General features: G+C 50.0%; 1 protein-coding gene across 1 annotated transcript in view; it reads left to right on the top strand.

Moving 5' to 3' along the window:
- DYNC1H1 (dynein, cytoplasmic 1, heavy chain 1) overlaps positions 1-27,207 on the top strand; it is a 75,775-nt gene extending 48,568 nt beyond the window's left edge. Inside the window, exons 30-73 of the mRNA XM_012647074.1 lie at positions 609-836; positions 1,360-1,590; positions 1,851-1,991; positions 2,248-2,481; positions 2,570-2,776; positions 2,865-2,986; positions 3,819-3,984; positions 5,204-5,367; positions 7,517-7,646; positions 8,089-8,222; positions 8,864-8,978; positions 9,077-9,238; positions 9,315-9,529; positions 9,633-9,837; positions 11,590-11,763; positions 11,861-11,980; positions 12,203-12,323; positions 13,865-14,060; positions 14,269-14,386; positions 14,472-14,687; positions 15,435-15,647; positions 15,794-15,921; positions 17,649-17,802; positions 18,364-18,510; positions 18,601-18,751; positions 18,913-19,166; positions 19,267-19,401; positions 19,491-19,585; positions 19,744-19,918; positions 20,107-20,182; positions 20,925-21,085; positions 21,300-21,411; positions 21,515-21,575; positions 21,672-21,795; positions 21,939-22,052; positions 22,829-23,000; positions 23,176-23,392; positions 23,498-23,601; positions 24,451-24,662; positions 24,994-25,147; positions 25,861-26,003; positions 26,133-26,301; positions 26,552-26,679; positions 26,840-27,207. Of these exons, the coding sequence (XP_012502528.1) occupies positions 609-836; positions 1,360-1,590; positions 1,851-1,991; positions 2,248-2,481; positions 2,570-2,776; positions 2,865-2,986; positions 3,819-3,984; positions 5,204-5,367; positions 7,517-7,646; positions 8,089-8,222; positions 8,864-8,978; positions 9,077-9,238; positions 9,315-9,529; positions 9,633-9,837; positions 11,590-11,763; positions 11,861-11,980; positions 12,203-12,323; positions 13,865-14,060; positions 14,269-14,386; positions 14,472-14,687; positions 15,435-15,647; positions 15,794-15,921; positions 17,649-17,802; positions 18,364-18,510; positions 18,601-18,751; positions 18,913-19,166; positions 19,267-19,401; positions 19,491-19,585; positions 19,744-19,918; positions 20,107-20,182; positions 20,925-21,085; positions 21,300-21,411; positions 21,515-21,575; positions 21,672-21,795; positions 21,939-22,052; positions 22,829-23,000; positions 23,176-23,392; positions 23,498-23,601; positions 24,451-24,662; positions 24,994-25,147; positions 25,861-26,003; positions 26,133-26,301; positions 26,552-26,679; positions 26,840-26,968 (6,927 nt within the window). The 3' untranslated portion in view covers positions 26,969-27,207. The remainder of the gene's footprint in view (positions 1-608; positions 837-1,359; positions 1,591-1,850; positions 1,992-2,247; positions 2,482-2,569; positions 2,777-2,864; positions 2,987-3,818; positions 3,985-5,203; positions 5,368-7,516; positions 7,647-8,088; positions 8,223-8,863; positions 8,979-9,076; positions 9,239-9,314; positions 9,530-9,632; positions 9,838-11,589; positions 11,764-11,860; positions 11,981-12,202; positions 12,324-13,864; positions 14,061-14,268; positions 14,387-14,471; positions 14,688-15,434; positions 15,648-15,793; positions 15,922-17,648; positions 17,803-18,363; positions 18,511-18,600; positions 18,752-18,912; positions 19,167-19,266; positions 19,402-19,490; positions 19,586-19,743; positions 19,919-20,106; positions 20,183-20,924; positions 21,086-21,299; positions 21,412-21,514; positions 21,576-21,671; positions 21,796-21,938; positions 22,053-22,828; positions 23,001-23,175; positions 23,393-23,497; positions 23,602-24,450; positions 24,663-24,993; positions 25,148-25,860; positions 26,004-26,132; positions 26,302-26,551; positions 26,680-26,839) is intronic.
- The last annotated feature ends 252 nt before the right edge of the window (positions 27,208-27,459 follow it).

Below are 27,459 nucleotides of genomic sequence, written 5' to 3'. Positions count from 1 at the left end.
CTTACTCAGACTCATCAGGTTCTTCTTTGATAGCTGATTATCCATTAGATTCTAACTATTGTCACAAGGAAATTGATCTCTTTGTGAGGCAATGATAGCACCAAGGTTAAGGCTTTGGAATCTGAGCACCTGGTCTGGACCTCAGCGCCGGCACTTACTAGCAGGGGTTACCTACCCCATCTGTAAAACAGAGATAACGTGCCCGTCTCGGTGGGTTGTGTGAGACCCGGGTGAGTGCAGGCGAGTGAGGCGTTGGAACGGCACCGGCTGGGAGGAGCACCCAGTCCCTGTTCACTGCTGACCTCACCCTTGAAGGGCACTATTGCTTCTGTCCCCCGAGAGCTCTTCTGGTTGTAGGAATGTGAAACTTCATGGTCTGACCTACTCTTCTCCCCGCGACACACGTCTTTCCTGTCTAGATTCTTGAGAGAGGACAGTGGATATTGTAGTGATGTGAACTGTAGATATTTTTATTTTTTAAAGTAAGTGAAGTCCAGAAAAATTAAATTTTAAACAACCCTTTCAGTGTGTATATAGGTAAAAGAATTTTACCGTCCGTGTTTCTACCAAACCTGCGTCATTCAGTGTACTCACTGTTTTCTTTCAAGGTGCGAATAATGTTTGAAGTGCAGGACTTGAAATACGCGACCCTGGCCACGGTGTCCCGCTGCGGCATGGTCTGGTTCAGTGAGGACGTGCTGAGCACCGACATGATCTTCAACAACTTCCTGGCCCGGCTACGCAGCATCCCGCTGGACGAGGGGGAGGATGAGGCCCAGCGGCGGCGCAAGGGCAAAGAGGATGAGGGTGAAGAGGCCGCGTCCCCAATGCTGCAGGTACCAGGGCTGCACTCCACTGCCAAGCGGGACCCGCCACTCAGCACCCAGGGGTGCTGGGTTGTTCAGATGCAGCGAGGTCAGACTGTTCCATTCCCCAAGAACGTGGATGGTGTGGCGCTGTCCACGAGAGGTCACTAACCACTTACCTGCTCAAGCCGGGCACTCAGTAGGGTTCTGTGTAGTCAGTGCCATCTTCTACCAGCTTGTCAGGAAGCCCAGCAGTAGCCGCTGCAAAAGTTAAAAGTATGCATGGGAAAATTTAAAGAATTCTTTCCATTGTTTCCCTCTGCAAACTGGTGAAAGACAATCCTTTTCCATGTTTGGTGGTGAAAACCAAAGTTTCTGGGAAGCAGGGTTTTTGAGAACCACCAGGATGAAGGAATGAGGTTTGGTCATTGAAGCTTCATCCACAGTTATTTTCCCAAGGTCACATGACCCCCTTGCGCGGCTAGATTAGAAGAGGTGAAACTGTCCTGGCTTTTTGAAATAATAGTTGAGCTTTACTCATTGCCTTTCCTAGATCCAAAGGGATGCAGCAACGATCATGCAGCCGTACTTCACGTCCAACGGGCTGGTCACCAAGGCCCTGGAGCACGCCTTCCAGCTAGAGCACATCATGGACCTGACGCGCCTGCGCTGCCTGGGCTCGCTCTTCTCCATGCTGCACCAGGCCTGCCGCAACGTCGCGCAGTACAACGCCAACCACCCCGACTTCCCCATGCAGATCGAGCAGCTGGAGCGCTACATTCAGGTCAGGGAGCGTCAGGGCTCACCACTGGGGTGGTGTACAGACGGCCTCAGGGGTCTGTGAACCTCCACCGCCATGCCCACATGGGTGTGTTCTCTTTCCTGGGCGAGGGTTAAGCTTCTGTGAGAGGCTGGAGAAGGTGCAGAGAGGGTGCCCGTGATCCAAGAACGCCAGGAGCCACTGTCTTCGAGGCTAATTCTGCCAGAATGTCTGTCTTTTGTTGAAATTTTATAAAAATGAAATTTTAATTCCTCTTTTAATAGCGATACCTGGTTTATGCCATACTCTGGTCCTTGTCTGGAGACAGCCGGCTGAAAATGAGAGCAGAACTGGGCGAATACATCAGAAGAATCACGACCGTGCCACTGCCCACTGCCCCCAACATACCAATCATTGACTATGAAGTAAGTGTGTGGATTTCTTGATTCTTGCCATGTCAGTTTAATTCATTCTGGAGCAACCTGGCTGTGGACTTTAACTTTGTCTTTTCATTTCATATAAGGACTTTATCCTTTTAGCTTTGTATGGTACAAGGAATGCAGATTAATTTGACTTATCCATTCTTATTTTGAAAGTTCTGGCTTGTGTTAAAGTGAGCAAACCTTGTAAGAAAGGAGGCACCTTTGCCCCAGAGTGACTCGTGCCTCACACTGTGTGTAGGTGTCCATCAGTGGAGAATGGTCCCCGTGGCAGGCCAAGGTGCCTCAGATTGAAGTGGAGACACACAAGGTGGCGGCCCCTGATGTCGTTGTGCCGACGCTGGACACAGTCCGCCACGAAGCTCTCTTGTACACCTGGCTGGCCGAACACAAGCCCCTGGTCTTATGCGGCCCTCCTGGGTCCGGCAAGACCATGACGCTCTTCAGTGCCCTCCGGGCCTTGCCTGACATGGAGGTAAAGAGGCCGGGGGAGGACACAGACCTTTAGGCGTTGAAATAGGGGATCGGTCTTGCAACTTCTTTTTGTGTCTTCCCTTCCAAAGGTCGTGGGTCTTAACTTCTCAAGTGCCACTACCCCAGAGCTCCTCCTGAAGACTTTTGACCACTATTGTGAGTACAGGCGCACACCAAACGGAGTCGTTTTGGCTCCTGTTCAACTTGGAAAGTGGCTGGTCTTGTTCTGTGATGAAATTAACTTGCCAGATATGGATAAGTACGGGACACAGAGGGTCATTTCCTTCATCAGACAGGTTGGTTTAGAGCCAAAAGGCCCCTTCCTCCCCCACGCATTTCTTGCTCACATTTTGCTCCTAACGTGTTACGTGCCTTTTCCTTCAGATGGTGGAGCACGGAGGCTTTTACCGTACCTCAGATCAAACGTGGGTGAAGCTAGAGAGAATCCAGTTTGTCGGGGCTTGTAATCCCCCCACTGACCCTGGAAGGAAGCCCCTCTCACACAGGTAACACCACTGTGTAGACCTCTCTGGCTAAACACACACACACACACACACACACACAGAGACACACACATGTACGTACATACGTACGTCCGTACGTCCAGGGTTGCTGTATAGAGCACAACAGAAACTCGGCTGTAATTATAAAGGTATTGAAATACTGCTGATCATAGGGCTCCTGCTGGGCTACTTATGCTTGCGTTGTAATAATAGGAAAACATATTGAAAATAAAAGGATTGACCTCTTGGGCAATAATGAACTCCCCTAGACCCATCTATAGGGCCAAGATAAGGCTGAAATAAGCCTGAATTATTTTCCCACTTTTTTAGAGACAGGTCTCGCTCTGTCATCCAGGCTAGAGTGCAATGGCGAAATCAAAGCTCACTGTAACCCTGAACTTCTGGGCTCGAGCGATTCCCACACCTCAGCCTCCCAAGTAGCTGGGACTACAGGCATGCCATCATTCTTGGCTAATTTTTTAAAATTTTTTGTAGAGATGGGCTCTCACTGTGTTGCCCAGACTAGTCTCAAGCTCCTGGCCTCAGGTGATCCTTCCACCTCAGACTCCCAAAGCGCTGGGATCATAGGCGTGAGCCACCACGTCTGGTTCATTTTCCCATCTTTGCCTGATTCTTTTTCAAGTGTTTTGAGTCTTCTGTTGGGTGTCAGACGCCAAGCCCGAGCAGTGTGTTGTGTTCACAGTTAACTTTGAGGTCAAGCCTGTGTAAGCGTTAGGAAGTGACCTCCAGTCCCGGGTGACTGTCTGCTCGCACACTGCCCCTGCCTAGAGGCACTGTTGGTGGAGAGGTGCTGAGCAGGGCTGTCTGTGCACAGGTTCTTGCGTCATGTGCCTGTCGTGTACGTGGATTACCCGGGACCTGCCTCCCTAACGCAAATCTACGGCACCTTCAACCGGGCCATGCTGAGGCTCATTCCATCCCTCCGGACGTATGCAGAGCCACTCACTGCTGCCATGGTAGAGTTCTATACCATGTCTCAGGTACGCAGAGTTTCTTCGCTACTCCGGAAATTGTTTTCCTCTAGTAACTGAAGAACTTGATTAAAAGATTGCGCTTTATTCGGAGCTCTTGTTGAGCTTAGAGACTTTCTCCAAGGTCTGTCATCGAAATCATTTTTCTCCCTAGGTACTACAGCTGCTCACATTTCCATGCTTGTTTGTGCTATCCCTATTCTATAACCTTATACATACATTGTGAAAATGGGACTGTTCTCTGCAGTTTCTGAAAGGATATGTACACTTTTCACCTGTCAACGTCTAATTATTCTTGTGCCAAGTATGTAATTGCTACATACTTGCCAAATTGCTCTCAATATGCTTGGCTTGGACCAGCCACACTCCCACCAGCAGTGCCTCTTTCTCTGTACTCTCTTCAACAATTTAAAAAATATTCATTTAAAAGAAGAATCTTTGCCTATTTGGTGAGAAGTGGTTCTGGTGGTTTTGATTTGCATTGCTCTGTAATCTAAGCCCTTTAACACGGAGTCCTGAGAGAAAATGGCCAGTTTTTCTGTTGGTGCATCTGCCATGTTCTTTGTGCTTTGTGAGAGCTTGCCTGTCGTAGATTGCAAATATTTTTTCCAGTATTTAATTTTCTTTTAAGTATTTTCAGAAGGATATTTTTTGTAATTTCGTTGTTCTAAACATTTAGCTCTTTAAATAAAGTATATTTCAGCATAAAATGAGCAGCTTGGCTCTAACTCTGTTCTGGACAGTTGTCCAGTTCCAACATTGTTTTTTTGGGGTTTTTCGAGACAAGAGTCTTGCTCTGTCACCCGAGCTTGAGTGCAGTGGCATCATCATAGCTCACAGCAACCTCAAACTCCTGGACTCAAGCCATCCTCCTGCCTCGGCCTCCCAGAGTGCCAGGATTACAGACAGTGAGCCACCTCGCTCAGCCCTTTTTTTTTTTTTTTTTAAACTTTGTGGCGACAGGATCTCTCTGTGTCTCCCAGACTGGTCTTGAAGTCCTGGCCTCAAGCAATCCTCCTGCTTCAGCCTCCAAAAGTGCTGGGATTATAGGCGTGAGCCACTGTGTTTAGCCCCATCTTTGTTTACAAATTTATCCTCAAATATTCCAGGATCTGGACTCTCTGTCTTTAATGTAAAAATGTTTTACAGCATTTTACCTCTCAACCGCTTTTCTGTGTCTTAAGGTATTTATTAATACATGTAACTTCCATTTTTCCCTTTCCCGCAGGAGAGATTCACTCAGGACACACAACCCCACTATATCTATTCTCCCCGTGAAATGACGAGGTGGGTAAGAGGGATCTTTGAAGCGCTGAGACCTCTGGAGACTCTGCCTGTCGAAGGCCTCATCCGCATCTGGGCACATGAAGCCCTCCGTCTCTTCCAAGATAGGTAAGGGAAGCCAAGTCCAATTAGTTCATTCAGTTAGATCTTGCAGCACTCGAGCTAGAGTCTGTGCAAGGCTGGGCTGCCCAGATTTGAGCCAGGCCACACTGGCGGTGGAAGGGGGTGGAGACAGTGAGGCAGCCTCGCGTCTTGACGTTGATCACGGCCACCTGCAATGTGACAGGGCCGCAGTGCGCTGGGATTGCCCACCACGGTCTGGTTACTTGGGCGTAGCACAATAAACCTCCTTACTGTCCAGTAGGACAACACAAGGTAGCCACCTGTGGTAGCCTCGTCCAAGCACTGTTTACTGATGAATTAAAATTCCTTCCAACAGTTACCTAGCGTATGGTTTCCATAACCACGACTCCTCTTCCTTATTCTCAGTCGGTATGCTCATCGAAGGATTTGCAGCTGTATCTCTGGGATACTGGTTTTTTTATTTCTTGGCCACTTGTATCAATTCTTGCCCTACAAGTTTTGAGTTTTATCCTGAAGTGACTAATACATAAGGGAAAGAATTGCTAGTAGCCGAATGATCAGCATCAGTGGTGGAAGGTTTTGTGGTTTCAGTCACAGTCTCACAGTAAACAATACAGTCTTTTTACCTCCGAAGGAACCTTGAAAATTATTGACCTTTTTTATTAGGACCTTTTTCTTGCATTCTTTATAGTGAACAATAGTACAATCTTTGCTTTACATTAAATTCTTTTCCCAGCACCTGCTGTGTCATTTTTTATTTCTTTTTGTTATATTTTTAATTTCACCTATTTTAGTATTGCAGTCCTTCATTGTATTTTGGGCTCATTTTTAGGTTAGCAAGAAGTTAGATTTGTGTGCTTTAACTTCAAACTTCAGTGAACAGTAAATCTCAGTGGATTTACTATTTAATGTGGCACATTACTTGGAGCAATGCTCTGCCCATGAGCCAGGTCACTCAGAGCATCAAGAGGAGCAGCGGCAGGTGTCCTCCCTCTTGGGGAGTGGGAGTGTGCTGCTCCCCGGGTGGTCCATCTACAGAGGACGTGGTCCCCACAGGACAAGCTCCTCTGGCCATTCATAGTCTCAGGTTTAGGTAGTTGGTAGCAGTTAGTTAATAGTTACTCTCCCAAGAGAAGTCAAGACAGGTGGTTCCCTCCAGACTAAGAAATATTTGTTTGGCAGTTGTGCCTCTGGACCAGTTATTCCAGCAGCTTTTCTTGTACATGCTATACAAGGAGTCTCAGAATATTGCCTCGTTGTAGAACACTGGCTTTCAAACCAGGCTTCTTGGAGTTCTCGGGTTCCACGGAGGGGCCTCACAGCGCCGCCCACTGTCAAGAGATGCGTGAGACTTGGTGGGCTGACGAGCCCATTGGCCATAGCAGCCTGTTTGTATTCCGTATTAGAGTTCTGCTTTTTCATGTTTAGTTTTGTGAGCTACCTTTACTCTCCCTTCTTTAATTAAAAAAATTGAGCCACATAATAATTTTCACAGATTTCCCATAATACCAGAGAGAAAATTTAGCTTGGATTCAAATGTGACAATAACAGTTGTGCTTGTAAGTTCAGATTGGCTTCGGGAGCCACGTAGCTGCCCTTACAGGACCTTCACGTGGTGGCCTGCGGAGTGGCTCGTTCACACTGCCGGCTTCTCAGAGGCACCCCGTGCGTCAGGACAGTCTCAGTCTCCTGTGTCTGTGGTTCTCTTTATAGGTCCTGCACCTCCAAGACTGTACACGTTGCAGTTCCCTATTTCTGTTCCCTTAATGTCCCCATAATTTTTGGAGAATTTTATATTAAGGAAACTTAGAAACCAGAATTATATTTTCATTTTTTATTTTTATTCTTTTTAAATTTATTTTCTTTTTTCTTTTTTTGTTTTTTTACTATTCTGCCTACCATTTAGCATATAATTTTTTAAATCATTAAACATTTTAGAGGAGTTTTTTAATTGTGATAGTGCCATAGTTCTGAGAGTTTTTAGTATTAGTAAAATTTCAGATTGCTTAAGCTGTCATGAGTTCAGCTTCTTAGGTTCTTCCATTAGTAGAAAAGGAAAATGTATGGTAAAGACCGACTGCAGCCGTTGGAGCAGCCCAGAGCACCAGCCAACATGGTGCTTGCTCCCCACGGCCGCTGTTTACTCTAATGCATGGCTGCTCTGTTCCAACAGACTCGTGGAGGATGAGGAGAGGCGTTGGACTGACGAAAATATCGACATGGTTGCTCTGAAGCACTTTCCTAACATAGACAAAGAGAAAGCAATGAGCCGGCCCATCTTGTACAGCAACTGGTTGTCAAAGGTAACAAATTTGCATTGTTTCAGAAATATTTCCTTTTCTTCTATCGTTTTGGTTAGGATTATCTTCTCATCAAAAACTCTTTGCCCTGACGTGCACTATTAGTGAGGCTGTGGTTACAGCAGTGATGCGCTAAGCGTTTGCAGTCGTGGGTGATTTAGGGCAGCAAATCCCAGGCATGTGGCTGGCAGCTGCTGTGGTTCTCCTTTCCGTCTGGTGGTTGCTCCAAGAGCAGTGGATTTCCAGCCAGTTTTCTCCATAAAGGTTTTTCACGTTTTTAGATCTGTTCCTAGTTAATTTATATTTTTGTTGCTATGTCGTAAATGGTATCTCTTTTTTGTTGCATTTTTCAATAGTTCATGGTATATGGAAACGCAGTTGACTTTGATCTGATAACTAAAATGATTTTACTAAGTAATTTTGAGTATTACTCTTTTTTCTATAGGATTACATCCCAGTAGACCAAGAAGAGTTAAGAGATTATGTCAAAGCTAGGCTCAAAGTCTTCTATGAAGAAGAACTTGATGTTCCTCTGGTCCTGTTCAATGAAGTCCTAGATCACGTGCTCAGGATTGACAGGTGCGGTTTTTGTTGTTACAGCCTGAGCTGCTCTTGAGTTAGTGTGCGCAGGTCCCGCTGGCCTCGTGCTGTCCTGCTCTTCAGTCTTCTCCACTAGGCAGCTTCCCCCCCTTCTCTTCTTCCTAAGTTCAGCTTAACTGTCCTAAGCTTTTATCCCAAGTAAAACCGATTTTCCTCCCTCAATACTGTCTGCCTGCCATGATTACAGCCCTACTAGAATTGGGTTCATCTCTTTTTTCATCTGAGAGTCTGAAGCAGTGGTCCCCAACCTTTTTGGCACCAGGGACCATTTTGATGGAAGACGATATTTCCACAGACTGGGAAAGGGGAGATGGTTTCAGGATGATTCAAGCACATTACATTTATTGTGCTCTTTGTTTCTGTGATTATTACATTGTAATATATAGTGAAATAATTAGACAACTCACCTGGTCTGGAGGGCAGGACCATGTCTTAATGATCTTTGCATCCCCACTAGGTCTGGCAAGTAACAATTGCTCAGCAAATGTTTAATATACAAATTCAAATTAAAACAGATTCGAAATATTATAGATGTAATCCTAAAAAAGTTAGGACATGAGTGTCAAAAGGGGAACGAGGCATATAAGCCTTAACATTTATCAGTTCTGATAACATTTCAGGATATTCCGTCAACCTCAAGGCCACTTACTTCTGATTGGTGTTAGTGGAGCAGGAAAAACTACCCTGTCTCGGTTCGTCGCCTGGATGAACGGTTTGAGTGTCTACCAGATTAAGGTGGGTCTTGCCGCCCTCTTAATCCCAACAATGAGTTCTCGATGTGCGCACAGAGCTCATTGATGAGAACGGACCTAACTTGCCAACTGCTTCTGTAGGTCCACAGAAAGTACACAGGGGAAGACTTTGATGAAGATCTTCGGACAGTATTGAGACGTTCTGGCTGTAAAAATGAAAAGATAGCATTTATAATGGATGAGTCCAACGTGTTAGATTCTGGATTCCTGGAGCGAATGAATACCCTTCTGGCCAACGGAGAGGTAACTAAGGGACATGTTGCGTCTTGCTACTTGTCACACGAGGACCAGTACATCACAGCGACATGCTGTTTCCTAGGTCCCTGGTCTCTTCGAAGGGGATGAGTATGCCACCTTGATGACACAGTGTAAAGAAGGGGCCCAGAAGGAGGGCCTGATGCTGGACTCCCACGAGGAGCTCTACAAGTGGTTCACCAGCCAGGTCATCCGCAACCTCCACGTCGTGTTCACCATGAACCCATCCTCGGAGGGGCTCAAGGACCGGGCGGCCACTTCGCCAGCCCTTTTCAACAGGTACCCTGACCTCTGCTTGGCCGTGGGTCAGAACAGTCGGTGTCCTTCCAAGGGGCAAGCCCTGCTCTTGGTTGCTGATTTGAAATGTGGCATGATTTTTCAGGTGTGTGTTGAATTGGTTTGGTGACTGGTCCACCGAAGCACTGTATCAAGTTGGCAAAGAATTCACAAGTAAAATGGACCTGGAGAAGCCAAATTATATCGTGCCTGATTACATGCCAGTGGTGTATGATAAACTGCCACAGCCTCCGTCACACCGGGAAGCTATTGTGAACAGCTGTGTGTTTGTTCATCAGACTCTTCACCAGGTAGGTTCCATTTTTAGATCAATATGTAAAACAAAGCTAACCACAATGCTATTATTTAAAAAAATTGATATAAAAATAGACTTTGGGGTACTTTATATTTGACATTGTACCATTACTGCAAAGGAAATACCTATTTCTCACTAGTTTTCTTACCTCTTTAATACTTAATGACATCTCATCCTTATCACCAGCCTGCACATTCTGGAGCCATCTATAAACTTTTTTTTCTTTTGAGGCAGGGTCTTGCTCTGTTGCCCAGGCTACAACGCAGCGGTGTTATAGTTCACTGCAGCCTTACACTCCTGGGCTCAAGCGATCCTGCCTCAGCCTGTTGAATTGCTGGGACTGTAGACATGTGCCACCATGCCCCACTACTTTTTTTATTTTTTATAGGAATAGGGTCTCACTCTCCTGACCTTAAGCCGTCCTCCTGCCTTGGCCTCTCAAAGTGCTGGGATTATAGGCGCGAGCCACCACACCCAAACTAACGCTTTACTTTAAAGCAGTCTTAAAGCAGTCTTCCCTGCCTTTCTCTTCCCACTGCCGCTATGTGTTCAGGCCCTTGTTCTCTCCTCTGACAGACTAGGGGTCAGCACACTTTATCTTTAAAGGGTCAGATAGTGAATGTTTTAGACTTTGCAGACCAGAAAGATCTTAGCATAACTACTTAGCACTCCCATTGTAGTGCAAAACCTCCAAAGACCATATATGAGCAGATGGGTGGGGCTGTTGTCAGTGACACTTCATTACAGAAACATGGAGTGGGCGGGTTCTGGCCTGTTGGCCATATTTTGCTGGCCCTTGCTGTAGATTCTTTGTAATAGGAGTAATAGGAGAGTCCAGTCTACTCCTGACTCCCACAAATGCTTTATAAAACCCACTTGGAGCTTGTGGATGTCCTGTTGCCCACTGCTCCTACAGGCTATCTCTGTTACCCCCAGAATACAGTTCAGCCCTGGTCTCCCTTGCTGGTCTGACCATTGCCCTGCTTCAGACATCTCCCATCTAGCCAGAGAGGACCAGAGCAGTTCATCACATAAAGCCTCCCTTGCCCTTCTTTTGCTTATATTGTTTCTTCTTTTGGTATCCATTGAAAATAAGCAATAAAAGGTAGAAGCAGGCCGGGCCTGGTGGCTCACACCTGTAATCCTAGCACTCTGGGAGTCTGAGGCGGGAGGATTGCTTGAGGCCAGGAGTTCAAGACCAGCCTGAGCAAGAGCAAGACCCTGTCTCTACAAAAAATAGAAAAAAAAAATTATCTGGGTATGGCAGTGGGTGCCTGTAGTTCCAACTACTTGGGAGCCTGAGGCAGAAGAATCGCTTGAGCCCAGGAGTTGGAGGTTGCAGTGAGCGATGATGATGCACTGCACTCTAGCCGGAGTGACAGAGCAAGACCCTGTCTCAACAACAACAAAGAAAAAGTGGGGCGGGGGAGGTAGAAGCAGGCATAACGTTAGTTACATTTGCATAGTAATTTGCAGAGCCTTTTCACGTAAAGTACACCTCTGAGCTTGGCATAATCACCATCCTCAGGTCAGAGAAGGTCCAGGGTTTAGAAAAGCATGGAGGCTCAGGGGCTTCTCGAGAGCTCATGGTGGTTAAGCTGAGGCCCTGCTCAAGTGTTCTGGCTCCTGAGGGCTGGGTTCCTTCCACCACGTCACACTGTGGTCAACCAAGGCAGAACAGTTAAGAGTTTTCTGAGGTTCAAGCACATTTTCCTGAAGAGCGAGGTTTAACTGTACTTTCTGAAAGGCTAACGCTCGGCTGGCAAAGCGAGGCGGCAGAACGATGGCCATCACACCCCGCCACTACCTGGACTTCATCAACCACTACGCCAACCTGTTCCACGAGAAGCGCAGTGAGCTGGAGGAGCAGCAGATGCACCTGAATGTCGGGCTCCGAAAGATCAAGGAGACAGTTGACCAGGTATACCACGGGCATGCGCTTCGTCACGGGAGGGAGGCCCCCTTTCAAGGTAATTTCTGCGTGTTTCTAGTTTGCTAATGTGGATTTTGCTCTTTAGGTAGAAGAACTGCGCCGTGACCTGAGGATAAAGAGCCAAGAGCTGGAGGTAAAGAACGCGGCAGCCAACGACAAGCTGAAAAAGATGGTGAAAGACCAACAGGAGGCTGAAAAGAAGAAGGTATTTTCTTTGATCTCAGGGAACTGTGGCCTGTATGGACTGAGCACTTTCAGTCTCTGATGAGACAGTAGGAAATTTAACTTGAGATGGGTGTCAGGCTTTAACGGGTGTGCGTGTGTGTGCACGAGTGTGCATGGTTGGCAGAGTGAAGAGTGTTGTTTAGGATTCACTCAGCAAATTAACCGGTGCTTAACCCATCCCTAAGTCATCCTTCCTTTCTAGGTCATGAGCCAAGAAATTCAGGAGCAGCTGCATAAGCAGCAGGAAGTAATTGCAGACAAACAAATGAGTGTCAAAGAAGATCTTGATAAGGTGGAACCTGCTGTCATAGAGGCCCAGAATGGTACGTAAGCGCCGTCGGAGGTTCCACTTCTTGGGAGGACCCTCTCCCTCAGCGTCACTGCTGGGAGCGCAGGGGACTGAACGTGGGCCCCCCTCAAAGGTTCCGGTTATGTACGTTTCCAAAAGCATTGTTGGTAAACATCTGAAGCCTCTTCTAAGCACTTAAAATTGTCATCTTGTAAAGCAAAGTCCCTATAAAGCTAGTCATATTTACCCTGGTAAAACCCTTCTCAAAAGAGAAAATTAACAAAATAAGCTTTATGTGAAATACACATTTTTCAAGGATGTTTATAATTACATCATTATCAACAGCAACACAGTATGCTGTTTATTAATCCCTGACCTGAATTTCACCAAAAGCATCATAAAGTATTCAGCGTCACCATTGTGTCATTATTTGAGTGTTCTGGCTGTGGCCAGTGGTTACTAATGTAAGTATTGAAAACACTCACTTCTCACTCTTTTTCCATTCCTTACATGCCTATGAAATCTATAGAAATGGGGCGGTGACCTGTCACCCTATTTTAGTTTGTAATTTATACAGTGGCTAAGAGCACTCTTCTTGCCCACTGGTGTTTAACTCGTTCCATGTAACCCAATTATTTGTAGTTTTTACTTTACATCACAAGGTGAGTTAAAATGCACCATCGAAGCTATAGACTTTTTTTTTTTTTTTTTTGAGTCAGAGTCTCACTTTGTTGCCCGGGCTAGAGTGAGTGCCATGGCGTCAGCCTAGCTCACAGCAACCTCAAACTCCTGGGCTCAAGCAATCCTTCTGCCTCAGCCTCCCTAGTAGTTGGCACTACAGGCATGCGCCACCATGCCCAGCTAACTTTTTCTATATAGATATATTTTTAGTTGTCCAGATCATTTCTTTCTATTTTTTAGTAGAGACGGGGTCTCGCTCTTGCTCAGGCTGGTCTCGAACTCCTGACCTTGAGCGATCCACCCGCCTTGGCCTCCCAGAGTGCTAGGATTACAGGCGTGAGCCACCGCGCCCAGCCCAAGCTATAGATTTTTGTTAAGAGTTGGATTTGGATGAGAATTTAATGTAGGTCTCACCTTCTAAGTAATTACTTTAAAAGTGTTTTACTAAAATTTCAGGCTAGGAAACTGTGTTTCAGTTTGTAGAAGTTAGAACTGTTAATTCCACATTTTTACCCAGCCTGTCAGACAACTTCTAAATTGTAGCAAATCCAGAATTTCTTTGTTGAAATGATATAAAATAAATGAATAATTACATATCCTAATTTTTTAATCTTTATGGGGTTAAAGGAATTAATGAGGATTGTGAGATGTTTTAAAGGTAATAGCCTGCTTTTTAGGAAATGCTTGTAATTTAGGCTTAGTACTGTAAGGTCCTCGTAGTTATTTAAAGGATCAGCTATTTATGCTACTCCACAGGGTTTAAGAGAGGAAAAGCACATTTCTTAGCTCTTGCGGGCAGCTGTCCCTTCTGTCCTCGGAGTTGGAGCCTGCGGCTGTGTTGGGTTCGCTCTCACCACACTTTGCTCTGTCCTCTTCCACCCTTGCTGCCCCCAGCTGTGAAGTCCATCAAGAAGCAGCACCTGGTGGAGGTGCGGTCCATGGCCAACCCTCCCGCCGCTGTGAAGCTGGCGCTGGAGTCCATCTGCCTGCTGCTGGGGGAGAGCACCACAGACTGGAAGCAGATCCGCTCCATCATCATGCGTGAGAACTTCATCCCGACCATCGTCAACTTCTCCGCCGAAGAGATCAGGTGAGCAAGTGAAACCCCAGATTATTGCCAGGAATTGAAAGAAATTGTTGGAGTGTTGAGAGCAGTATTTTCAGCTTTCACCCGAGAACCGAGGCTCATCCCCAGGGGCCACTGGGGCAGTAAGCTGGGCGCTGGCTCTAGTCCTTTACGCTTGATTTGTCTTTACTTTTGTCCTACACGTGCTTAGAATGTGACTACTCTTTTGCAGTGATGCCATAAGGGAGAAGATGAAGAAAAACTACATGTCCAACCCGAGTTACAATTACGAAATTGTCAATCGGGCGTCCCTGGCCTGCGGCCCTATGGTGAAATGGGCAATTGCGCAGGTGAGGCGCACGGCCAGGAGCCCCTGTAAAAGGTGCCCTCTTTTCCTGTCACCTTTAAATAACAGCTGTGGCTTGCCCTTCCCAGCTTAACTACGCAGACATGTTGAAGCGAGTGGAGCCCCTGCGTAACGAGCTGCAGAAGCTGGAGGATGACGCCAAGGACAACCAGCAGAAGGCCAACGAGGTGGAGCAGATGATCCGCGACCTGGAAGCCAGCATCGCCCGCTACAAAGAGGAGTACGCCGTCCTGATCTCGGAGGCCCAGGCCATCAAAGCAGACCTGGCGGCTGTCGAAGCAAAAGTAAGATCGTCAGAGACAGTCTGCAGTCTGTCCTGCCAGCTCCCAAAGTCTGTCTCTGAGCCACTTAATATGAGGCACTTCTTGGCCTGATGTGGTGGAAGTGGAGATGAACATACTTTTACATGGACTGCATGGACCGTGTTGGTCTCAGTGAATTAGCTCTCTAATGTCTCTTAGGGCCCTGACGACGTTTTTTCCTAGAAAATATTAAATACTGAGTGTTTATTAAGTGCTGTTAATTAGGATAGGTCAGTGGCAGCTGGACAGTCGATAAGCCAATGAATCCTCCCCCTTCCCCCGCTGTCAGCTCTAAACCTGCTTGTTCTCGCTTCGAGGGCCACCGTGTCAGCATCTCCTGTCCTTCCATTGCTGTCGGCCGTGCTGGGGCCTGCATTCCTCTCTCGAATCTTCCTGACAGGCTCTTTTATCTTTTGCCACTGGTGTCTCTTCCTTCCAGGGCTCACCCTGCTATTCCTTCTACCCCAGAGCCTGCCTTTCTCCCCCCGTTTCTCTGCTCACGCAAATGCCTCAAAGCTGAAAGTGAATTATCTGCTCTCAGCTTCTGCCCGATGAGACCCTGAGATGTGTGTGGTCATTAATCGCACATGATCTGGGTCTCGTCCCCTCGGGGTGTGAACAACATGAGCACGTTTCCAGCCCACCCACAACCCTGCACGTGATGTGGATTAATGGATTCGCAGTATTCAACCTGCTGATCCTCAGCATCTTGTCTGATGTTCCTTTTAGGTAAACCGGAGCACTGCTCTTCTGAAGAGTTTATCTGCTGAACGTGAACGATGGGAAAAAACAAGTGAGACTTTCAAAAACCAGATGTCCACCATCGCAGGGGACTGTCTCTTGTCGGCGGCATTTATTGCGTATGCAGGTTACTTTGACCAGCAGATGCGTCAGAACTTGTTCACTACCTGGTCCCATCACTTACAGCAAGCCAACATCCAGGTAACGATCCGCAGGGAACTCCAGAACAATGTGCTAACGGTGTGGGCCACACTGATGCTTCGTAAACTCTCACGAAGTCCTAACTTGAGAACAGTCTCTGTCGGTATTTCTGGAGAAGAGGAGAGATAACCAGCCTTGCCTTTCAGTTCCGCACAGATATCGCGAGGACAGAGTATCTCTCCAATGCCGACGAACGTCTTCGCTGGCAAGCCAGCTCCCTGCCTGCTGACGACCTCTGCACAGAAAACGCGATCATGCTGAAACGGTTTAATAGGTGCGTGCCGGGCACTGGGAAGAGGTGGGGGGAGGAGTGTTTATGTGTGGTAACTCCATCTTTATTCTCAAAACACACCTTGGTTCAGAGAGAGAGCTGGGACGTGGGCGTGGGCGTGCAGTGTGCGGGTCGGTGCTGTCTGTGACGCTGGGTGTGCAGGTTCTCTTTGTCCTTCTCGTCATCTGAGTTGCTCTGCAGCGAATGCTGCTTGTTGCACCCTTCTAAAAGTGATAGGCAGGCTTGTGTGTAGGGGTGAACATTAAAACAGTCCTCTTTGGATGTCACGCTGTATTGTAACAAAAAAAATACAAAAAACCTCAAGAAAACCAGTCCTCTCTTAAAATACTATAAGAACTGAAAATATTTCGCTAGTTAAAGGGGAAATTTCTATCTGACTTTCCGCCTAAGAAGCCCAGAATAAGAAATGGGACGTGACCGCCGGTGAAGGTGGGCTAGGTGCCGAGATCCGAGGGGCCGCCTCAGGACCGCCCCCATGCGCGAGGCACCTCGCACTCTGGGGCTTGGGCTTCCTCCATAGCGCTCTTCATCCCTGCAGCCTGGGGTGCTTTGTTCTCTTCTCTCTTTTTTAAAACATATTCTCAGATTTCTTTCTAAGCTCATCCAAACATCTTGAAACCTTTGTCAAGCCTTTGTGTGTACCACTGTCTTAGGGACACAAAAGATGATGAAGACTCTGCCAGGTGCTGTTTGAAGTTTATGAGCAAACCCTCAGTGTCACACCCGGACTGAAAGGCCTCAGTGTCCCGTCAGGCGGTACTGACGAGAGTATTGATCAAGTCCGAGATGAAACGTGTACCAGCAGAAGACTGGGAATAACTCCCACGTCCCCCATTAGGGGCCAGTTAACAGAGGGACGCCGGGGCGTCTCTGCAGATGCAGGACATTGAAATAGAGTTGGACTGCAGAGGGCAGCGTGCCCCCCACACACAGTGCTCACACGCACACCCAGTAACTGCCTAAACTCTCTGTAAGATACACGAGAAACTGGTGACAGTAGTCACCTGCGGAAAGGACTTTGGTGACCAAAGAATGGGGTCAGGAAGACAAGGGCAAGGTGGTTCTTCTCTCCATGTGCCCTTTTGTAGCTTCTGAATCTTTTAGAAGCTGTTGCTCTGTTAACCTGTTTTGAAAAAGAATAATTAATTGGCTAGACCCTGAACAATCACAGTAGCCTCCTCATGCCTCCGTTTTCTCATTCGTAAAGTGTATTTGATAACAGTACCTGTCTCATAGGGTTATTGTGAGGATTAAATGAGGTAGTGTCTATAAGTTGACAAGGTCCCTGGCAATTTGAACTCTTTGTAATGTTAACTCCCGACGCTGCCGTAGCATTGGTGTCAGTACCCTCTAGGAGTTAGCTGTCTAGGAGGACCGTAACACGTGGAACATAATTCTAACGTAAGGTGTTTGGCATGCGGAGAAAAGCACGTGTAGGGTGCTGCCCAAGGGGAAAGGGTTTTTAACTGCGGCCTACATAGCAAAGTATGTGACCCAGGCTACCGTCTCATTCCAGTAGCTCTTCACAGAGATGACTCGGTGTGACTACTAAGCATCTAGGTCACGTTTGTCTTCATTGGTAGGTCTGGAAACCACTCTCGGGTGGCTGTCAGAGCATTTCCATCCGTCTCACCAGCGACCTTGCTAACCATCTGCTTCTGCGCTCCCTGTTGGATATTTAACCTGCTCTTCTGTGGCCTCATCCTCAGGTATCCGCTGATCATCGACCCCTCTGGCCAGGCCACAGAGTTCATCATGAACGAGTACAAGGACCGCAAGATCACACGGACCAGCTTCCTGGACGATGCCTTCAGGAAGAATTTAGAGAGTGCGCTGAGATTTGGTAACCCCCTTCTGGTCCAGGTTTGTGTTTGCCTTTGAATTCTTCAAACACTGTCCAAGAGTGAATTCCTTGTAGGGTTGCATTTAGTTTTTTCCAAACACAGCGGATGTGAAATAAAACTAAATTACATAATCCAAACACTGATAACTTTTGAACTTTCTGAGACTTTGATATCAGAACAAAAATAAAGCTTTGAGATTATTTTAGAAGAAATAAATTCAACAAAATCAGTGTTTGCATTTAAAATTCTAATTAGAGAGTCTAACTCTGCACTATCCACCAGAACTTTCTGCAAAGGTGGGACTGTCTTATGACCTGCGTCATCCATTCTGGTAGCCACCAGCCACATGTGGCCATTGAGCACTTCCTGTCGCTAGTGTGTCTAAGAACTGGATTTTATTTTAATTAATTTAAATTCAAGTAGGCACATGTAGCTTATGGGTGCCATATCGGACAGTGCAGGTCTAAATGGCTAGGTGGCTCCTGGGCGTATTTATCTAGAGGTAGACACCAGCACACTATTTGGTGAAGATAAATGTTGGAAAACCCTAACCATTAAGTTGTACCCATGTGTCATACAGGATGTGGAAAGCTACGATCCAGTTTTGAACCCAGTACTGAACCGCGAAGTTCGGCGAACAGGAGGGAGAGTGCTGATCACCCTTGGTGACCAGGACATAGACCTGTCGCCATCGTTTGTTATCTTCCTGTCCACCCGGGATCCAACTGTAAGGAATGGGACACTTCGCCCAGGGAAACACGGCAGGATCTGGTTTTGCAGCTGAGTTAACAAAGCAGACTGTTCTCTGTTTTGGCAGGTTGAGTTCCCCCCAGATCTCTGTTCCCGAGTTACTTTTGTGAACTTCACAGTCACCCGGAGCAGTTTACAAAGCCAGTGTCTAAATGAAGTACTTAAAGCAGAAAGACCCGACGTGGACGAAAAACGGTCCGATCTTCTTAAACTTCAAGGTACAATTCTGGGTCTGTGCATTTTAGGTGCTTGGTGCAGGTCAGGAGGCCGAAGGGCTGAGCGACTGAGATGTTCCAGGTTTACGGCAAACACTTCAGAGAGCTTTCCTTTTGAGTGAAGGTCAGTATCACGGCAAACTCTGCATGTTTTGTTCTTTAAGGGGAATTTCAGCTACGTTTACGTCAGCTAGAGAAATCTCTGCTGCAAGCTCTGAACGAGGTGAAAGGACGCATTTTGGATGACGACACGATCATAACGACACTGGAGAACCTGAAGAGAGAGGCTGCTGAGGTCACCAGGAAAGTAGAGGAGACGGACATCGTCATGCAGGAAGTGGAGACCGTGTCCCAGCAGTACCTCCCGCTCTCTACCGCCTGCAGCAGCATCTACTTCACCATGGAGTCCCTCAAGCAGGTGGGCGCCCTCGGCTGCAGCAGCAGCTCGCGGCTTGGGGCTCGCTGTCACTGGGGTGCCCAAGTGTGTTGCCTAACGGCCACCCACCGCTTCCTTTCAGATACACTTCCTGTACCAGTACTCCCTGCAGTTCTTCCTGGACATTTATCACAACGTCCTGTACGAGAACCCGAATCTGAAGGGCGTCACTGACCACACGCAGCGCCTCTCCATCATCACCAAGGACCTCTTCCAGGTAGAGGGCACGGCACTGGCTGCTTCCCGGGATGGAAGGGGCAGACTGTGTTTTCAGGAACAGCAGCGTTTCACCTGCTTTTGTCCCAGGTGGCGTTTAACCGGGTGGCTAGAGGCATGCTGCATCAGGACCACATCACCTTTGCCATGCTGCTGGCGAGAATCAAGCTGAAGGGCACCGTGGGGTAAGGCTGCCGCCCTGTTCTCACTTCTGCAGGACGTCTTTGTTTTGTACCAGCATATTATGATAGACTATGTTCTTCTCTTTAAATCATGACTGTTGTTTTAGCGATGGTAAAAGTGAAAATAAGAGACCCTTGCTAAGCTGTTGCACCCTTTCCAGGGAGCCCACCTACGATGCTGAATTCCAGCACTTCTTGAGAGGGAAGGAGATCGTGCTGAGTGCTGGCTCGACCCCCAAAATCCAGGGCTTGACTGTCGAGCAGGCAGAAGCAGTTGTGAGGTTGAGCTGTCTTCCTGCATTTAAAGATCTGATCGCGAAGGTTCAAGCAGACGAGGTAATTATTCTTTTGAATGTTGCCAGTGAAAAACATTGGCCTTATCCCAGGAAATCGGCAATGGGGAATTGCATGGGATGTAAACCCAGACTGTTGTGTCTGTGCTCTCACGTCAGATGTGTGTTACACCCGCCTCAGCCCCAGAGGCCAGCCCGGCCTGCTCAGGGCTCCCACCGTTTTCTCCACAGCAATTTGGCATCTGGCTGGACAGCAGCTCCCCAGAGCAGACCGTGCCGTACCTCTGGAACGAAGAAACGCCTTCAAGTAAGCCCACATCTGTGTGCACGTGCACACACACACACGCAGTTGTTTTCTCTCTGGACCTGAACGTAAAGTTGGGTTTTGCTGCTTGAAGGGACACTTCCAAAAAATAAAGTTACCGATGCCCAAGATAAATATTTCAGTGTTTAAACTTTTTAGGAAACCACTTAGGGAGATGGCTTCTAGATAGGGGTCGGCTTAGAAGTGGAAGGTCAGAAAACCTTCCTGTTTCAACTCATGCTTAAAGACCAGAAGAGAAATGGTTTGTGCCGCAAACACGAACAGAATGCCACGGGCGTTTCTGAGTCTGTTGGGCCAGGCCCTGGGTAGCGGGCTCTGAGAGGAGGAGCTCGGGCCACAGAGGGCGGGGCCTGGAGCTCTGCTGCCCTCAGCAGTGGGGACAGGGCCGCTTCCTGAGGTGTTCACTCCAGGTGTTCTGCAGTGAACGGGTCTTGGTAGAGTAAGTTAAAAATCAGGAAATGGCGCCTTGTCCTATGGAGACATCCAGGTGGTAAAGGGTTGTCATAGCGGTGCCCAGAGGGCTTGAGGGAGGCACTGGAGATTGGGGCAAATTCTCCTGGAGCAGAGAGAACCGGAAGGGGTGTCATGATTTCCGAGATGTGGTGTGAGCTGAGCCCTGAATGCTGAGTGTTTGCCAAGCGTGTGCTGTGGGAAGAACGGGCAGGGGAGGGTGCCCCCAAATCTGCTTTCACCCACCGCCGCCCCTTTGCACGCCTCGTTTCAGCTCCCATAGGGCAAGCCATCCACCGCCTGCTCCTGATCCAGGCGTTCCGGCCTGACCGCCTGCTGGCCATGGCCCACGTGTTTGTCTCAACAAACCTGGGAGAGTCCTTCATGTCCATCATGGAGCAGCCGCTAGACCTGACCCACATCGTGGGCACAGAGGTAATGCTCCCAGGGGCAGCCGGCAGCAGCCCTGGTGTCTGCCGTGACTCTTGCCGCACCATCCTCCCAAGGCCCGGAACCTGCTGTGGATTCCGAATGGCCCAGCTCCACAGTGCTCGCGGCTCTGGCCCGTCACTCGGGGCTCTCTCAATCCTGACAGGCGCAAACTGTCCGCGGGGACAGCATCTAACTTTTCTTCCTCCTTCGCATGCAGGTGAAGCCAAACACTCCTGTCCTGATGTGCTCTGTGCCTGGTTACGACGCCAGCGGGCATGTTGAGGACCTTGCCGCCGAGCAGAACACGCAGATCACATCCATTGCGATCGGTAAGGGCACTGGATGGGTTTTGTGGGCTGAAGCCCCACAGGGCCCATGATAGGCGGGAAAGTCCAAGGCTGTTGTCGCTAACGCTGCGCTTCCTTGTACCAGGCTCAGCAGAAGGCTTTAACCAAGCTGACAAGGCGATAAACACCGCTGTGAAGTCTGGCAGGTAGGCCTGTTTAGTTCTGTTCTTGGAAAGCCTTAGTCCCCAAGAATTCAGGCAGGAAGCTTGGCGTATCGTGCGGCTCTCGCGTTGTGTGCGCAGGTGGGTGATGCTGAAGAACGTGCACCTGGCCCCGGGGTGGCTGATGCAGCTGGAGAAGAAGCTGCATTCTCTGCAGCCGCACGCCTGCTTCAGACTCTTCCTTACCATGGAGATCAACCCCAAGGTGGGAGACGTCAAAGGCTTGTGTGACATCTCCCTGTTTAGCTCGTGTGTGTGTGTGTGTGTGTGTGTGTGTGTGTGTGTGTGTGGCAGAGCCAGACTCTGCGTCCAGACCAGAGCAGTAACTGAAGCCGCCGTCTCCTCTAGGTGCCTGTGAATCTGCTCCGCGCGGGTCGCATCTTCGTGTTTGAGCCACCCCCAGGGGTGAAGGCCAACATGCTGAGGACGTTCAGCAGCATCCCTGTCTCTCGGATATGCAAGGTAAAGATCTCGTCCTCCGCTGGGCGCCGTGCCGTGCACCTGTAATCCTAGCATTTTGGTAGGCCGAGGCAGGCAGCTTGCTTGAGGTCAGGAGTTTGAGACCAGCCTGGGTAACGGAGTGAGAGCCTGTTGGAAAAAAACAAAAAGAGATCTCGTGCTCTTGGTGTGCTTCCTCCGCGTAAACCCGTGAGACACATCACTGAGTCCAGACACGAGACTCGCTTCCCAGCAGCGCCATAATGGTGGGTGACACTGGTGATTTTACCTCTTAGCTGTAGGCAAAGTTTCCTTCCTGGGAACAGGGTGAAAGATAAAAGCCCATGTACACAGTACTTGGTTCCAGACGAGCAGAGATGCCCACAGTGAAGGTAGATTCAGCGTCGTGCCCCGAGAGGATGGCAGACTCTCCCTCCTCCCCAGCACGGCCTCGGGGCCAAGCAGGGCCCTCCCAGGTGCCGGGTGAGGACCAGGATGCTTGGGTAGGAGGAGGGGATGTGGAAAGAACTTTGCGCCAATTCTTTTATTTTGTGCTACCTTTTTTGACATTTTCAGAAAATCTGCCTTCCCTATATGATTTGCTGTTGGCTAAATATTCTTAACTGTCACTGGCTCACATCTTCACTAACAGGAAGATTAGAGTACTTCTCTCCCGCAGCAGTAGTCGCCTGAACTTGCTGCCGGTGTGAGGACGTGGAGAGCTCTTTTTGTGCTGGGACTCTGACCTGGCATCTGTGCTGTCTTCGGACCACTCTGTCCTTGTCCCTTTCCTCACCCAGTCTCCCAACGAGCGTGCCCGCTTGTACTTCCTGCTGGCCTGGTTCCACGCCATCATCCAGGAACGCCTGCGGTATGCGCCGCTGGGCTGGTCAAAGAAGTACGAGTTCGGAGAGTCTGATCTGCGGTCGGCCTGCGACACGGTGGACACGTGGCTGGACGACACAGCCAAGGCAAGTGTGGGCTGTGCCCTGGCGGTGGCTGTGCACTTGGGGAGGAAACCCCGGGTCCTGGCCGTGAGGCGGTAGCCTGGCCGCAGACAGGGGCAATCACCTGTGTCCACCCGAGACAGCGTGCTGGGGCCTCCCTCCGACCGCACACACGTAACCCAGCCTTTCCTCACCCCAGGGCAGGCAGAACATCTCGCCAGATAAGATCCCGTGGTCTGCACTGAAGACCTTGATGGCCCAGTCCATTTACGGCGGGCGTGTGGACAATGAGTTCGACCAGCGTCTGCTCAACACTTTCCTGGAGCGTCTGTTCACGACCAAGAGCTTTGACAGCGAGTTTAAGCTGGCGTGCAAGGTCGACGGCCACAAGGACATTCAGATGCCGGACGGCATCAGGTACGCAGCTGTCTGCCAGAACCGCGGTGGCTGTGACATCAGGGCGTCTGATGTCATTTCCTAGTGCCACCCCTAACGCCCTTTCCAAATGTGCCGGTGTTGCAGGCGAGAGGAGTTTGTGCAGTGGGTGGAGCTGCTCCCAGACACCCAGACGCCCTCCTGGCTGGGCCTGCCCAACAACGCCGAGAGAGTCCTCCTCACCACGCAGGGTGGGTAGCCGCGCCGTCCCCCAGAGCCCCATCTCGGCCCTGTGGCTTAGTGGGCCTCGAGTCTGTCTCCTGAGACCACCAGCGTCCCCAGCTGCTCCCAGCTCCGCTCACAGAGAGGGCAGAGAAAATTGGTATCTTTTCTGCAACGTCAATTCAGTGTTGGAGAAAAGGCTTGCTATTTGTGTAAATAAGTCTGCAGATTGAATTTAGATTTTCATCTTACATTCAGAAATAGTGACTTTTTTCTTCAACAGTTTAAAAGTATCTGGTATGAAGTGAAATTTTAAAACTATTAGTCTCTTTCCTAGAATATATTTTTTAGCAGGTTCTTTTTTTTTTTTTCGCTTATGAGGTGTTTTTTTCTTCAAGACTATTTCATGTACTTTGAGCCAAAAGGGACCTAAGAAATTATCTAATCAGTGATTCTCAAAGCAGGGTTCCCCAGAGCAGCAGCGTCGGCCCCACCCCAGACACGCGCGGTCAGAGCTGGGGAGGGGCCCAGCAAGCTGTTCCATTGAATCCCCCACACCCCGGCAGGACAGCGGATCTAAACTTCTCCTTGTGGGAGAAGGCCCAGAAAAGACAAGGAATTTGGTAGAGCTCACACAGCCGGTTAGTAGGACAGCATCGAACAAGTCGTGTCAGGCCGCCTCTCTGTTCTGTCGAGAGCACTTGAGGTTCTGAGGCTTCTGGCCGGGGCATCCTCTGGGCTTTAGAAGCACGTGCGCCCTGGTACTTCTCAAAGCACCGCGGGCGCCCCCGCGTAAGCCCAGCAGGCGGCCTTCACACCTAAGTCCTCCTTCCCTCTTTGCTCTGGTGCCGTCCCTCCGCGCTGCGGTCGCGGCTCAGGCGTGGACATGATCAGCAAAATGCTGAAGATGCAGATGCTGGAGGACGAGGACGACCTGGCCTACGCCGAGACCGAGAAGAAGGCGAGGACGGACTCCACGTCCGACGGGCGCCCGGCCTGGATGCGCACGCTGCACACCACCGCGTCCAACTGGCTGCTGCTCATCCCGCAGACGCTGAGCCACCTCAAGCGCACCGTGGAGAACATCAAGGTGGCCGGGGACGGGGCGGGCGGCTCCTGGGGCTGGGCCCAGGCGTGGAGCAGATGGGCTGGCACTTTGTAAACTGGTCAAAAATGCTGGAAGGTTGTCTGTCTCCTGCGAGGTTGGTGTGAGTCCAGAAGGAAGCAGTGGGAGCCTTGCTCGGCAGGGCCGCAGGGGCTGGTGAGCAGCGCCGTTCCACACGAGGTCTGGTGGGATCGGCTCAGGGAAGCTGTTAGGGACTCTGGGGCTCTCCCCAAAGGCTGACTTACTGCTGAAGAAGGGACCTCTTCCTTAATTCTCACCCTTCACTCTGCCCTTCTTTCTCTTTGAACGGTTCCAGGATCCTCTGTTCAGGTTCTTTGAGCGAGAAGTGAAGATGGGCGCTAAACTGCTTCAGGATGTGCGCCAGGATCTCGCGGACGTCGTCCAAGTGTGTGAAGGAAAGAAAAAACAGACCAACTACTTGCGTACACTTATCAACGAACTGGTGAAAGGTGCTTTAGAAGTTGGGTGCCTGGGAGCTCAGGCCAGTGGGGTCAGGACTTCACCGGGGCCTTGGCCTAGAGAAGGCCACCGCGTGGTGACGGCCAGGCCTCACCGCAGTTTCCTTCTGGGCCAGCTTCCCCGAGAGCAGCTCAGTGCTCTCACCTCAGGGTGTGGGGAGGGGCCTAGACTTCCGTTTCCTTCTCTGCCGGTTCACTGAACGCTGACGAAAATTGTTATGCAAGTTCTGTGATTGCTGAGGGTCTCCCAAGACAGTGACTGGGCAGCGTGGTGGCCTTGCCCAGTGAGGCCTGGTGGTGTGTCGGCCCGTGGAGAGCAGGCGCGGACCCGGACAGGGGAGGTGGGGAGGGAGGGGCTGAGTCCAAAGGTGCGGGGAGCCCTGGGGGTCCTCCCGTGCGTCCCAAGAGCCCAGGTTGCCAGGAACACCAAGCTGCTCGTGTGATGTGAGTTTTTCAGTGTGGTTCTACTTGGACGTGATCATGGTCCTCCACACACACACACGCGCAGGCTAACTTGACCCTAGAAACTGCACTGTACTGAAACGCGCTCTGGCCAGCTGGGGAGGGGAGGCGGGCAGAGCACCAGGGCCTCACCCCTGTGGGCGTGGCTTGCGGTGATGGACACTCGCATGTTGACCCCCGTCTACACTGGGGGGGTCGTCAGGACTTACGCCGGGCCTGGGGGCTCTGTGCCTTGTTTGCAGGGATCTTGCCTCGGAGCTGGTCCCACTACACGGTGCCTGCTGGCATGACCGTCATCCAGTGGGTGTCCGACTTCAGTGAGCGGATCAAACAGCTGCAGAACATCTCACTGGCGGCTGCGTCTGGCGGTGCCAAGGAGCTAAAGGTGGTGAAAGACGGTCCTGAGAAGCCCGGGGTGGTCAGCAGCTGTCCGGGCTTGGGTGGGGCAGGCGGGAACAGCACGGGGACTAGGTCTGACCCGAGCTGCCTCCGCGGGGGCTGCTGCTTCCCACAGAACATCCACGTGTGCCTGGGTGGCCTGTTCGTGCCCGAGGCGTACATCACTGCCACCAGGCAGTACGTGGCCCAGGCCAACAGCTGGTCCCTGGAGGAGCTCTGCCTGGAAGTCAACGTCACCACCTCACAGAGTGCCACCCTGGATGCCTGCAGCTTCGGGGTCACAGGTGAGTTGGCGCTTCACAGAAGACAGTGGCTCGTCTCTGCAGTTCACCTTCCCTGCACTGGGCCTCCCGCTTGGCCAGCCTGCTCGCTCGGGGAGACTTTGGTTGTCTGAGACGATGTTCCCCAGCGAACGTGTTTCAGGTGACCGGCTGGTGAGCGGTAGAGCTGTCCGGTTTGCCTGTGAGCCCTGTGACCAGGGGTCTGTGTAGCTGCTGTGTTCACTTCAGACTGGCTTTGACTTCTGCCTCCCAGGTTTGAAGCTGCAGGGAGCCACCTGCACCAACAACAAGCTGTCCCTGTCCAGCGCCATCTCCACCGTGCTCCCCCTGACTCAGCTGCGCTGGGTCAAACAAACGAACGCGGAGAAAAAGGCCAGCGTGGTGAGTGCCGGCCCTGCGGTCAGGGGCGGGGCTGCGGGACCCTGGTAGTGGGCGAGTCGTCTCCCCGCTTCCGCACCTGGAGTTCTGCTCGTAACAGGGAATCCACGTCGTAAAAGCAGCCACTTCCTCTGTGTCAGCCCCTCTGCTGCTTGTCTTGCAGGTGACCTTACCTGTCTACCTGAACTTCACCCGCGCAGACCTTATCTTCACCGTCGACTTTGAAATTGCTACAAAGGAAGATCCTCGCAGCTTCTACGAGCGTGGCGTCGCGGTCTTGTGCACAGAGTAAAACTGAACTTTTCTAGCTTCCCCTTGCTGTAATAGTAAAAGTCAGTATTTAACATTTATTCATATTAAACATTTGGAAGGTATGAACTTGTGAAAAGAAAGTAGTTGGCTTGAGGGTGGCGGAAACCGAATGGAATCTGACGGTTGGGAATGGTGGCCATTGGAAAGATCCAAGTAGGTGTTTTTAGAGGGTCGATAGCATGGCTTGTTTTATGAAATAAAACACTAAGCATGACCTGGCTCCTGCCTCTTCTGTCAGCTGTAGTCTCGGGGTGCTGGGCCCTCTGGAACGGGCGGGTGCAGCCAGGCCGCCGCTGTGCCCCAGCCCTCCTCTCCGTCGTCGCGAGCCCTTGGGGCACAGAGCGAGCCCCGCTCCAGGGTGACCACAGTGGCCGTGAATCAAGGACCCCTTCTTGGAGAAACAGCCGGGTGTGCTGGAAAAGCTCTGGGCTATCCCGGCTGCGTAATTATCATTCCTGACCCGAGCCGCTG

This window comes from Propithecus coquereli, unplaced genomic scaffold (genome assembly GCF_000956105.1).
Source record: "Propithecus coquereli isolate 6110/MARCELLA unplaced genomic scaffold, Pcoq_1.0 Scaffold256, whole genome shotgun sequence".
NCBI lineage: Eukaryota > Metazoa > Chordata > Mammalia > Primates > Indriidae > Propithecus > Propithecus coquereli.
This window is presented reverse-complemented; position numbering and strand designations above follow the sequence as displayed.